The 12,758-nt window shown below is 32.2% G+C and overlaps 1 protein-coding gene across 1 annotated transcript; it reads right to left on the bottom strand.

Annotated features, from left to right (window-relative positions):
* Positions 1-2,998: 2,998 nt before the first annotated feature.
* On the bottom strand, positions 2,999-11,980 carry LOC105185214 (venom allergen 2-like). The gene is made up of 5 exons (XM_025298055.1): positions 11,859-11,980; positions 5,353-5,440; positions 3,667-3,716; positions 3,457-3,577; positions 2,999-3,390 (listed from the first exon to the last, which is right to left on the bottom strand). Exons 1-5 carry the CDS (start codon positions 11,898-11,900, stop codon positions 3,299-3,301), a joined length of 393 nt encoding a protein of 130 aa, XP_025153840.1. The 5' UTR covers positions 11,901-11,980; the 3' UTR covers positions 2,999-3,298.
* Between the last annotated feature and the right edge of the window lie 778 nt (positions 11,981-12,758).

Here is a 12,758-nt window from a genome sequence, read left to right as displayed (position 1 = left end):
TATTATGCGCTAAATAGGTGAAATCATATTTGATAACATTTAAGCGATAATATAAAATTCATTCACACGTATACATAATAATGTTTTACAATAAACATATTAGTATATCTAGTTAATATTTTTTAATATTGTGTTATATTATCAAGATATTCAATGCACTTCATGCATAACGCGCTTGCCCTTCTTTATTCACTTTGACTTTTCTGTAAAATTGCAGTATAAACATAAATTTCACAAATATGTGATTCAGGAAACAAACGAGAATAAAAAGACAATTGAGCTAGTACACTGTTAATCGTGCGTCAATTATTTATTTTTAATAATCATAGTTAAAATCTATAAATATCCATACGTATGTTCCAGTCGTAATTTTTCGACTTTTTTCAATAGTAAAATATAAAAATTATAATTCGTGACATTTGTGTGATAGTTCATTCGGGAATCGTGGAGATAACATATTTTATAATTATATCGTGCATATATGTAAGTTTGTGTTATTCGGAACTTGTCTGTGTAGAGTCCTTATTTATAACAATGAAGGATTTATAAAATATTCCGTCGGCGAATCCGGTCAACGAAAGTTGAGTATTTTCATGATTAGATAAACGTTACTCACCAACAGTAAACGCCGAAGCTCCGCTATTTGCAAGTATTATGTGTGAAAAGTCAAAACCCTACAGCGCCCAATGGCCTCGATAATAAACGTGATTCACCTGTAGGTTAAACAAAAATAAGGAGCAACGCAGATTCGCCAAGAAAAACAACTTCAACAAAGTAATCGTTCACCAACTGAATCAAACACAGACAATCACAATGAAATCGAGCACGTGGTTCAATAATAAACAATAACCATTATTGGCGTGCGATAAGAGATATAATAAACATTGACTATTATTGGCGTGCGTCCACGTTCAAAAATCAAGGACGAGTGACGAGTACCGGACGGCAGAAAGACTTAAAATGTATCTCGAAAACTCTGTTTGTAAACAGGATGGTACATTATAATCTATCGAATATTTTGATGATGGATAGATAATTCAGAAAATATACATTTGAAATTCCTGTACAAATAGCGTGCCCCACACGCATTTGCTACGTTGTTTGTACATGGTATATATGCGATTTATCTCTGCTCACATGTTTATTTTGTGTAAAGGACTGGTCTCACGATTGTGTTAATAATTTTCTATACGCTAACTTTTATGAAGTTGCATATGGAACATTATATGACATCGTTCATGATTTTGAATTGTTAGTGTTATTGTTTTGTCGAAATCATGAAAGTTGTCATGCAGAGCTCCGTGCACAACTTCATAAATTAACATATAGCAAATCATTAACACAATCGAGCATCGTGAGACTAATATCATATCATTACGATTAATTATAGTATAAGAAAATATGCACAAACAGTCGTGAAGCATAGTGCAATTGCAGAGAAATATCACAGCGTATCTACCTATAGTATCTATCTACTCGGGCAGCGCGGCACATATATCATGAAGTTTTCTCATTGCGTTTTGTCCAAAATATTAAATACCATTTTCTAATATTATACATGGATCGATTTGGTATTTAATTCTCTACAATTTTTGTCCTTATAAAAACTTAAAAATTTTGCCAGAGTAAGGAGAGAGGGAGGGGAGTAGTTCAATATTTGAAATTTTGAAAAACTGAACACATGGTTGCAAAGAGCATAAAATATTGCAAAACTTTTGTCTGAAACTTTTTTTCATATGACTCATAATTTAGAAAATATTTGATAAAAACGATAACGGCTATTTTTTTCAAGGGGTGGTTTCCCCCCTAAACATGCTCCGAAGCCGATATAAAAAAATATGTATTCCTTAGTTTTTGATGCTCTACAACATATCCGAAGCCCATTTCAATCGATGAGGGACAGTTGTGACACTCTCCTTGTAAAGGTAGTTATTCTTGGAAAACACTGTGCACTTGCTACAACTGAGTCACGCTTTATCAAAATCTGAATATCTGAATCTGTATGTCTGAATCTGAATACTTGGATATTTGAATCTGAATGCTCGAGTACGAAACTTGGATATTCGAAACTTGAATATCTGAATCTGGAATTGAGCGCGAAACTGAGTCTGAACCTGAGTCTGAATCTGAGTGCCCGCAGAGGCGTATGTTGCGGTTTTTATACTGATGATCGGAAGTAGGACCCACCAAGGTGCGTAGAGAGATGGCCCTTGGAGAAGGAGTGAGGCCCTAAGGAAAGCCCAATGATGTCAAAGATTTAATTAGTAGATTTTTAGTATTGGTCCTGGTTGACCTTAGTGGGAAAAAGTCTTAGCCATTAGAAGTTAAGAGCGAAGTTAAAAGACATCGTGGGAGAAGACAATTAGTTCTAGAAGACATGGATATAGATGGGATAAGGAGTGGAGCGTGGATGTCTCATAGTTTTGGGTGGATAGGTTATAATTGGCCGAATGGATTAGGCACGACAAGTGTGATGGTGGTGGATTCTTGTAGGGTAAAGAGATGTATACAAGCCAGCTGGAAAAGTCAAGATACCGAAAATTAAAGGCTGAGATCAGACTTTACGATTAAGCTTTGTTGTTAGGCAGCATATGGTTTTAGATTAAGGAGATATAGGTTTCAAAGTATTAGAGCAGGAATGTTTCGAGTTGCTTTGTTCTACTGGAGATCTGTTAGCGCAGAGTTTCAAATTTTGTAGCTAGGCCGACGGACACACTTGACGAACACTACCCAAATATAAACTCTACATTTTTACAACAGGGCACTGTTTCCTGTTATGAAATTTTCCTGAATCGCCTTTCATTTGGCGTGACGGCTGTTCGCCAGATGGGTCTGTTTCCTATGTCCATTGTTATATTAGGAGAATAGAAGTTCGAAAGGAGAGACAGAAAAGAAAAAAAAATTTATAATTAATTGTCCGGAGTTCGCAGGACGTAACACGTGTTATACGTATTATTTAAAGCATAAGACGTTCATCGGTAATCGACGAGGCGGTAAATGTGTTAATAATATCTTCTCGCGAAAATGTTTTTGAATATATTGCGAATATAAGGTAAATAGCGAATAATACTTTTCATTGCGGTAATTTTTTTAACGGGTTTTTGAAAGAGTTGTTCTTCAATAAATATTTAGTTTAGTCGAAAGTTTCTTAGAACAATCCCATTTTTTATTATATTGTTACGAAAATATGTACCTCAATAGAAAAAGATCAAACGATCTATTATTAAGATTGTGCAAAAATGAGATTGCAGAAAATATAAAACATTAATCACATTTAGAGAAAAATCTGCAGTGTTTCTTATTCTTGTTTGGAGAACATAACCATTATCGGCAATGTACAATAGGCAATATTCCTCGCCTTGTCCTCGTCAGTTCCTTTTCCTTGCATTCCTGCAATTAAAAGAAAATTTAATAAGAGCAAAAGTTATTTTTCAAAACGATAATAAAATAGATTACCTTTGTCGAAGCACTCATCATGTATTTTCATACTCTTTTCTAAGTTAGCAGAATCAGAAAAAATATCTCGAAGTACTTTATGGGCTTCTTCCTTTTGATATATATTGTTCTTATCAATAACCTAGAACAGTACATATAATATTAATATAATTATATTGCACGTTAAAGTTCTTATACTGTTCCATATATGTTAGATACTAAGATACGTACTTGACCATCTTTCTTCAACGTGCAATAGATTATTTCCTTAGTAGGCTCAACTGTAACGTAACGTAATACATAAAGATACTGGGTTATTTTATACTTAAGGAAGTAATTTCGGTTTTTTCAAATAGATGGTGTTAGTTGCCTTTTTAAGCAATTAATTTTATTCTAAATTAGAAAATCATTTTACATTTTTACGATACATATTTCAAGCTTTATTTGAAAAACAAGTTGTTTTGGAATCTGTCAAATTGTTTTTGTTTGGCGTCGCATCAATGATGAAAAACCAACGTGAACATTTTCGTCACATTTTGCTTCTTTATTACCGTAAAAGCAAAAATGCAAGCAAGAAAAAAATGGTGTGCAGTGTATAAAGAGAATGCGTTGATTGAACGCCAGTGTCAGAATTGGTTTTCGAAATTTTATTCTGGGAATTTCGACCTCAAAGATGCACCACGTTCTGGAAGACCAGTTAAGGCTGATGAAGACCAAATAAAGACATTGGTGGACGCAAATCGTCATTTAACAACACGAGAAATTGCTGAGAGATTAAATTTATTGAATTCGACCGTGCATGAGCATTTGAAATAACTTAGTTTCGTTTCGAAGCTCTCAATATTTAGGTTCCACATATTTTCAAAGAAGAAGATTCGATTCGTCGAATTACCACCTGCGATTTACTGTTGAAACGTGAGGAAAACAATTCATTTCTGAAGCGACTCATAACTGGAGATGAAAAATGGATTATGTATTATACAATACAACAATATTAAATGCAAAAGATCATGGAGCAGACGTGATGAACCAGCTCAAAACACATCGAAAGTTGATATCCATCGAAAGAAGGTTATGCTCACTGTTTTGTGGGATTGGAAAGGGATGATTTTTTTGAGCTGCTACCAAACAACCAAACGATTGATTCGAATATATATATCAATTAGACAAATTGAATGGTCCCATTAAGTAGAAAAAACCAGAATTGACGAATAGAAAAGGTGTTGTGTTTTATCATGACAACGCCAGACCTACACAAGCTTAATGACTCGCCAGAAGTTGCTAGCGCTTGGATAGGATTTGTTACCGCATCCACTATATTCATCTAATCTAGCATCATCCGATTATCACTTGTTTCGGTCACTGCAAAATTCTTTGGATGGTAATACTTAAATGAAGGTGTCAAAAACTACTTAATTCAGTTTTTTGCCAATAAGGATTAGAAGTTCTACGAACGTAGAATCATGTTATTACCTCAAAGATGACAAAAAGTGTTAGAACAAAATAGTTAGTATTTAACAGAATAAAATTTTTTTTCCATTAAAATCGTCTTTCATTTTCATGCAAAAAACCGAAATTACTTCCTAAACAATCTAATATAATAACGTAATTGAGAAATTCTGAATTTTTTATTTAGAATAATATATATGGATATAATTAACGCTAGTTAATTAGGTAATAAATCAGTTGGGTTGACATTCTCGCTTTTTGCGAGGTATTGTTAAGGAACGCGCTATTGTTAAGCTTATAAACAAACATAAAGATTGTGAAATACATGGAAAGATAAATGACAAGAAAGGAGATACATTGATTCTTACGCTAGTCTCCCGTTGATTGTCCCATTATTAAACTATTATAATAATAAAAACTTATTTTGTTTCTTATATTTCTTCGAATGCTCTAAATGTTGATACTCACGTGGCGATCCATCTAATTCCTTGATGCATTCTGCTACAGCATTTTTAAATTTTCGTGTCCTGTCGGCGTTGAAACTGTAAACCATTGTCTGTAAGGATTGATCATATTCAAACATAAAAATTTTTGCATTTTGCTGAATAACTGTATATAATCGCGATATTCATCGATTTATAACTTGAGTGAATTTTTTATGTACAATTCTTCACGTTGAATTATTATATTGGGTCTATGCATAATTCCGTAGTGGAATTCCAACAGATGTCGTTCGCAGTTGTTTTCCGCTCGCACATGTGTCAAACATATGAAATGTCGTACATTAATGAAAGCTGAAATTTGTGCCGACATTTTAAGAAAGTATTCATCGAGATCCGTGACGTGTATGAAGTTTAATTATATTTTGAACATGGAAGGAAAAAACGCGTATTTTTGGAGCATTTCGCTTTTTTATTTCCGAAAAAACATAACACGTCGCAAATTCACAAAAAGATATGCGTTATGTACGGAGAGAATATCGTAAGCGAAAGTATGTGTCGAAAGTGGTTTGCGAAATTTCGTTGCGGAGATTTTAATCTCCAAGGTGCTCCTCGCTCTGGTCGGCCAGTCACTACTGATGTTGATCAAATCAAGGCTTTAATCGACTCCGATCGGCATTTTACGACTACAGAGACCGGACATAACCTCAACATTGACCAATCAATTGTTTCAAGACATTTACGGAAGCTTGGGATGGTTAACAAGCTTGATGTTTGGGTACCGCACGAACTGAGCGAAAAGAATTTAATGGACCGAATTTCAGCTTGTGATTTGCTGCTCAAACACCATCAAAACGAACCATTTTTAAAGCAGATGATCATGGGCGATGAAAAATGGATTGTCTACAACAGTCAGTCTACAACATGTCAGTCGAAAAAGATCATGGTCGAAGCGCGGGGAGACTGCTTAGACGGTCGCAAAGGGTGGATTACACCCGAAGAAGGTCATGCTCTGTGTCTGGTGGGATTAGAAAGAAATCGTTTATTATAAGCTGCTGCCACCTAACAAAACGATTGATTCGACCAAGTACTGCTCACAACTGGCCAAATTAAAGTGAGCAATCGATCAGAAGCAGCCCAAATTGGCGAACAGAAAGAGCGTTGTGTTCCACGAAGACAACCCTAGACCACACGTTTTTCTGATGACCAGGCAAAAGTTATTGCGGCTTGGATGGGATGTTTTGATGCACCCACCGTATAGTCCGGACCTTGCACCTTCAGACTATCACTTGTTCCGCTATAGAACAATTTGAATCATAAAATCTTCAGTTCCCTGGACGTCCTCAAAAACCTCAAAACCCACTTGGATGACTTTGCCAAAAGATCTCAGGACTTCTATGAAAGAGGGATAATGAAGATCGTGGAGAGATGACAGAAAGTCATTGAACAGGAATGGAACATATTTAGTTGATTACAATCGCTTTTCTTGTTATAAATATTTTGCGTTTGAAATTTATTTGATTTTCGCTACGGAATTATGCATAAACCCATTACGTTCTTGACAAAAAATTTCAGAGTAATACGATTTATTAAATAAAGCTCGTGCATCTTTGTTATTTAAGAGTTGTTAGGTAGTATATAAGTAACCTTAATTTTGTTATCACTCAAATAGTTTTAATTTGCATATAGAATAATGCATTTTTGTTTTCATTTATAACTTATAGTTTTTCAATATTTATAATATAGATAAAATTTTAGAAATAATACTTTTAAAATGGTCTTTGGACAGTATAAAAATTAATTTTTCGATTTGATACCGAAAGATTTTTCACTTATACAGGGTGTCCAGGATCTTTTGGAAAGGAAAAATTGTGAAGATTAATCAGACTAAACTAAGAAGAAAAATCATGTACCATTTTGCAAAAATCGTAATAGTTGTTAAATTATTAATAATTGAACATAACCACATCCAGAGGCTTTTTTAACTGATAAGTTGAAAATCTGCGCACTTATTTGCAAAATGGTAAAGGACTTTTTATTCAGAATGATCTAATTTATAATTATATAACGGCTATTGTATCTAGTGATAGATATGTGTATGAGTATATTGAACTTTAAACCCTGAATCTTGAACTTATCGCTAATATTATATACACCTTATATATCAAGAGACACGGTAGTGTCTCACGCCAAGTACGCGCGAAGCGAGCAAATGAGCGCGAACTTTACGCGACAGCTTGAGTTAGGAAATAACCAAATAGCTGTAGCTCTGTAACGGTTGGTCAGATCAAGTTCTAAGTAGGCGCAATCGAATCAACAGGAGCTTATTACATAAAATATACGGAAATAAAATTTATTTTTGCCCTAAATGCTTTCATTACTGAGTTATTTGTAGTCAAAGATGAAAAGTGTAAATTTCATATTAAGAAAATCCGTCGTCGGATGTTCCTTAACAACACAATATATATGTTATTTATTGATTTAACAATATATATATGATTATTTTATTAATTTAACAATATATATATATATATCTTTCTTATACATATGTTTTAATTTTATTATCTCAAACTATATATATATATATATATATATATATACACATGTGTGTGTGTGTGTGTAATTTATTAATTTCCATATTTACAGGCACGCACACACACACATACATACACTCATCAATGTCAAGTTGACACACGCAAGCATGCACGCACGCGCGCGCGCCCCCCCCCACACACACATGCGCGCGCGCGCGCATACACACACATACGCACGCACGCACGCACACACACAGTGTTTGAAACCTATTTTTTCACGTGTAAAAATTTATTTTTTTATAAATTTTTATAAAATAAACTTTCTTATAAAATAGAAAATTAATTTTTAATAATTAATTGTGGTCAAATTTATGTTGCACTATCGCGAGTAACATCTAAAGAAGGAGGGCATTTAAATAATTTTGATCCCTCATCAGTAAAAACAAATGAAGAAGTAATTATTGAGTACAATCGTTTAAAACAAATATATAAGGAAGACACAAAACAAATTACTATACCAAAAAGACGTTATCATAAAGTAAAATATGTTATTTGGATATTGTAAAAAACGGTTTCTTCTGTTCAAGAACCATATCAAACTCCATATATTAATGATAGGGTTATACGTGGTTTTCAAAATACAGATAAAGTTTCGTGTTATGCAAATACAGTATTATAATGTATATTACATACAGAGGATATTAGAAAGCAATTATTTAATTCTTAGCCTTTAAATGTTTTAGATAAATTAGCATATCAATATGAACATGGTTTAATAAATAAATTAGATACATATGCAATACGGCAGTCTTTAGGAGAGTATTTTTCTAATAATGTAAAACATGATGCAATAGAATTTCTTACAGCTCTTTGCACAAACTATGATCATATAAGGAATATAATAGAATACAAAGTAAATACTATAAGTCGATGCAAATGGTGTAATAATACTAAATTTAATACAAAAAATAATATTATTATTTCAATTCCTATTAACGATTTAAAAGAAAAAAGTTATAACCTTCAGGATTTGATAAATATTACGTTCTCACATTGGCATAAAGCATTTAATAAATTATGTGAACAGTGTGCAAGAAATGACATAATAATTAAAAATGAATTAATATTATCCAAAAACATAATTATAATACATATTATACTGTTTTCATTAAAAAATGGTAAATTTTAAAAAACATTTAAAATAAATTTGCGCGCTGTTCTAACAACTAAAATAAAAATCGTTGGACAGATTTATGAAGTAATAAGTGGTATATTTCATCGTGGCTCAGATACTGATAATGGTCATTATACTAATATATGTAGAGAAGGGACTTCTAATGTTTGGATTGAAGTTGATGATATGCAAATAAGAAAAAGTAAATGGCCAAAAAACTCTAAAAATATTTATATACTTTTCTTGAAACGTGTTGCTAATAAATATAAATAATATATACATATATATATGTATATATATATATACACACCCACATAAAATTTATTTCATTTGTATTACATACGAACACAAAAAAAGAACTGATATCCGTAAAAAACTTACCTTATTTAAAATAAGGTTAAAAAAAGCGCCAAGTGCTAATATAGGTGTAGTAAAAAGAAAACCATTATTTTTCCAATAGATGGCTTTAGTTATCTGTATCTCGCGTTGTATAAGTCCGATCGGGTTCCACTAGATGACGTTAGAAAGATGAGATTTCGTACTGAAAAAACTTTTCTGACAGTTTTGTGATTAGTTGACTCAGTTTTGTTTGAGCGCGCGTCAAAGATGGACACTAGCAAAGAGAAAATACGCTATATTTTACAGTTTTTCTTCGATAAAGGCGAAAACGCAAGCCAGGCGGCTGAAAATGTGAATAGTGTTTGTGGTCCTGATACTGTAACAGCCAATCACGCGCAATTTTGGTTTCGTCGATTCCGTTCCGGTAATTTCGATGTCAAAGATGCACCACGCACTGGAAGGCCAATTGTCGAAAATATCGATAAAATCATGGACATTGTCGAGTCCGACCGTCATGTAAGCACTGTTTCGATTGCCCAAGAGCTAAAGATTGCACAAAAAACCGTTTGGAACCATTTGAATAAGGCTGGATACAAAAAGAAGCTCGATGTATGGGTGCCACACGAGTTAACAAAAAAAAACCTCATGGACCGAATTTCCATCTGCGAATCGCTGCTGAATCGCAACAAAATCGACCCATTTCTGAAGCGGTTGGTCACTGGTGATGAAAAGTGGATCACTTACGACAACGTCAAGCGAAAACGGTCGTGGTCGAATCGCGGTGAGCCGGCGGAAACGGTGGCCAAGCCAGGATTGACGGCCAGGAAGGTTTTGCTGTGTGTTTGGTGGGATTGGTAGCGAATTATCTACTATGAGCTCCTCCCTTACGGCAAAACTCTTAACTCGGAACTGTACTGTCAACAATTGGACCGTCTGAAGGAAGCAATCGCCCAGAAGCGGCCAGCTTTGGCCAATAGGAGAGGAATTGTGTTCCATCAGGACAACACCAGGCTACACACATCGATAGTGACTCGCCAGAAGCTCCGGGAGCTTGGTTGGGAGGTTCTTATGCATCCACCTTATAGTCCGGACCTGGCACCAAGTGATTACCATCTGTTCCTGTCCATGGCGAACAATTTTGCTGGTGAAAAATTCGCTTCAAGAGAGGCTTGTGAAAATCGACTGTCTCAATTTTTTGCCAATAGGGACGAGGGCTTCTATGAGAGAGGCATAATGAAATTACCTTCAAAATGGCAACAAGTTATCGAACAAAACGGCGCATATTTGACCTAAATCGGATCATTCTAACTATGGTAATTAAAGCCTTCAATTTCATGCAAAAATAATGGATTTCTTTTTACTACACCTAATATATATATATATATATATATATATATATATATAATTAAAAATTTAATTTTACCTTTTTTAAAAATAAAATAAAATATTCTAAAAGATATTAAAAAATTATTCTTAAAATTTAATTATATTTTTATATAATTTAATTTAATAATTCTAAAAAAACAAAAATATATTATAATAAATAAATCCAAAAAAATAATATTAATTAAAAAATATTATATTTATAAAATAACAAATAATGAAAATATAAATATAATAAAAAAATTAATTATAAATTTAAAATATTAAATATACATTTTCGACAATTTTAAAACTTTTTAAATAACAAAAAGTTACAATAGATAATAAAATTGAGAACTACAAGAAAGCACTTCGCGCACCCAGAAAATAAACGTTCTGGACATTATTTTCCGGGCACGCCAAGTGCTTTCTTGTAGTTCTCAATTTTATTATCTATTGTAACTTTTTGTTATTTAAAAAGTTTTAAAATTGTCGAAAATGTATATTTAATATTTTAAATTTATAATTAATTTTTTTATTATATTTATATTTTCATTATTTGTTATTTTATAAATATAATATTTTTTAATTATTATTATTTTTTTTGGATTTATTTATTATAATATATTTTTGTTTTTTAGAATTATTAAATTAAATTATATAAAAATATAATTAAATTTTAAGAATAATTTTTTAATATCTTTTAGAATATTTTATTTTATTTTTAAAAAAGGTAAAATTAAATATATTTTTAATTATATATATATATATATATATATTAGCACTTGGCTTAACTTATTTCATATCAGATATTTTGTAGAAAATACTCTTTTTGTTGAATCTTTTTAAAAAAAGGTTATTTATACAAGTCGCATGCACTTGGTGCTTTATTTAACCTTATTTTAAATAAGGTAAGTTTTTTACGGATAATATTAACAGTGCACCTAATGTCATATCCTTTGAGTACTATTGTATGAAATGTAAATTAAACAACAAGTGGAGTATAAAGTATATAAAATAAAATGCGAGTAAAATATGTATTAAAAAAAGAATATGAATAACACCAAAACATCACGAAGTATTTTGTGAGTTTAAAAAGAGATTCATTTATTGTTTTTTACTTACCATAACAGTTAATACAGACACGATAATAATCAAAGACTTCATTTTGAATTTTATGAAAACGCCTGTAAAAAAATATTTGATGCAGCTGTAGAGGCTCCTTGTAGTAGACTATGTTCAATTGGAGATGTATTCTCGTATTTATAAGCAACCTACTTTACATGTAGACTATACAGGGTGTGCTAAAACTTTCAGGACAATAAAATATCTCGAAAAGTGTAATTTTTATGGAATTTGACTTTGAATGGTGTTGTTACATCAGAGTCATCTTGAATATTTTCAATGCGACTCTATCTTTTACTTTGTTTATGGAAATCCGCTATATTTTACTTACCATTTACTTACCATTTTTCTATAAGCATAATATAATAGTGTGATGTCCTCGTTTATTTTATCTTAAGTAAAATTAGTGTCACCAATAGCTTATTTACTCGAATATATAAAATAATTTGATACTAACTTCGAAACTAACTAAAAGCGAATAAAATGTAATGCTTTGATAAAGGATCTCAAATAGAGCTAGATATGTGATAAAATATATAAATCTTATATAAAAAGCTTCTATATAAAAATCCTACATAAAAAATCCTACATAAAATCCTACATAATAAAATCCTATATAAAATTCTATATAAGAACTGTTGGACAGGAATTAGGCGAAGGCAGTAATATAGAGTACATACGCGTAGACATAGTTCTCGTATTTGTTAACTTTACCCAGTCGTATAAGAATACATTATCGCGTATACTTCCGCACAGCTGTTCACACACAGTCAACAGTACGCTACTGGAGCGCCGCCAGGTGTTCGCTTTCGTGTACTCGAATTGCGGGTTGCATAACCGATATTACCGCCAACAAAAACAATTCAAAGTGATCTTGTTCTATTTTTAGTGACATTACTT

Source organism: Harpegnathos saltator, unplaced genomic scaffold, assembly GCF_003227715.2.
Source record: "Harpegnathos saltator strain DR-91 unplaced genomic scaffold, Hsal_v8.6 scaffold202, whole genome shotgun sequence".
Classification (NCBI taxonomy): domain Eukaryota; kingdom Metazoa; phylum Arthropoda; class Insecta; order Hymenoptera; family Formicidae; genus Harpegnathos; species Harpegnathos saltator.
Note: the sequence above shows the minus strand (reverse complement) of the source record. Positions and strands in the feature narration are given on the sequence as shown.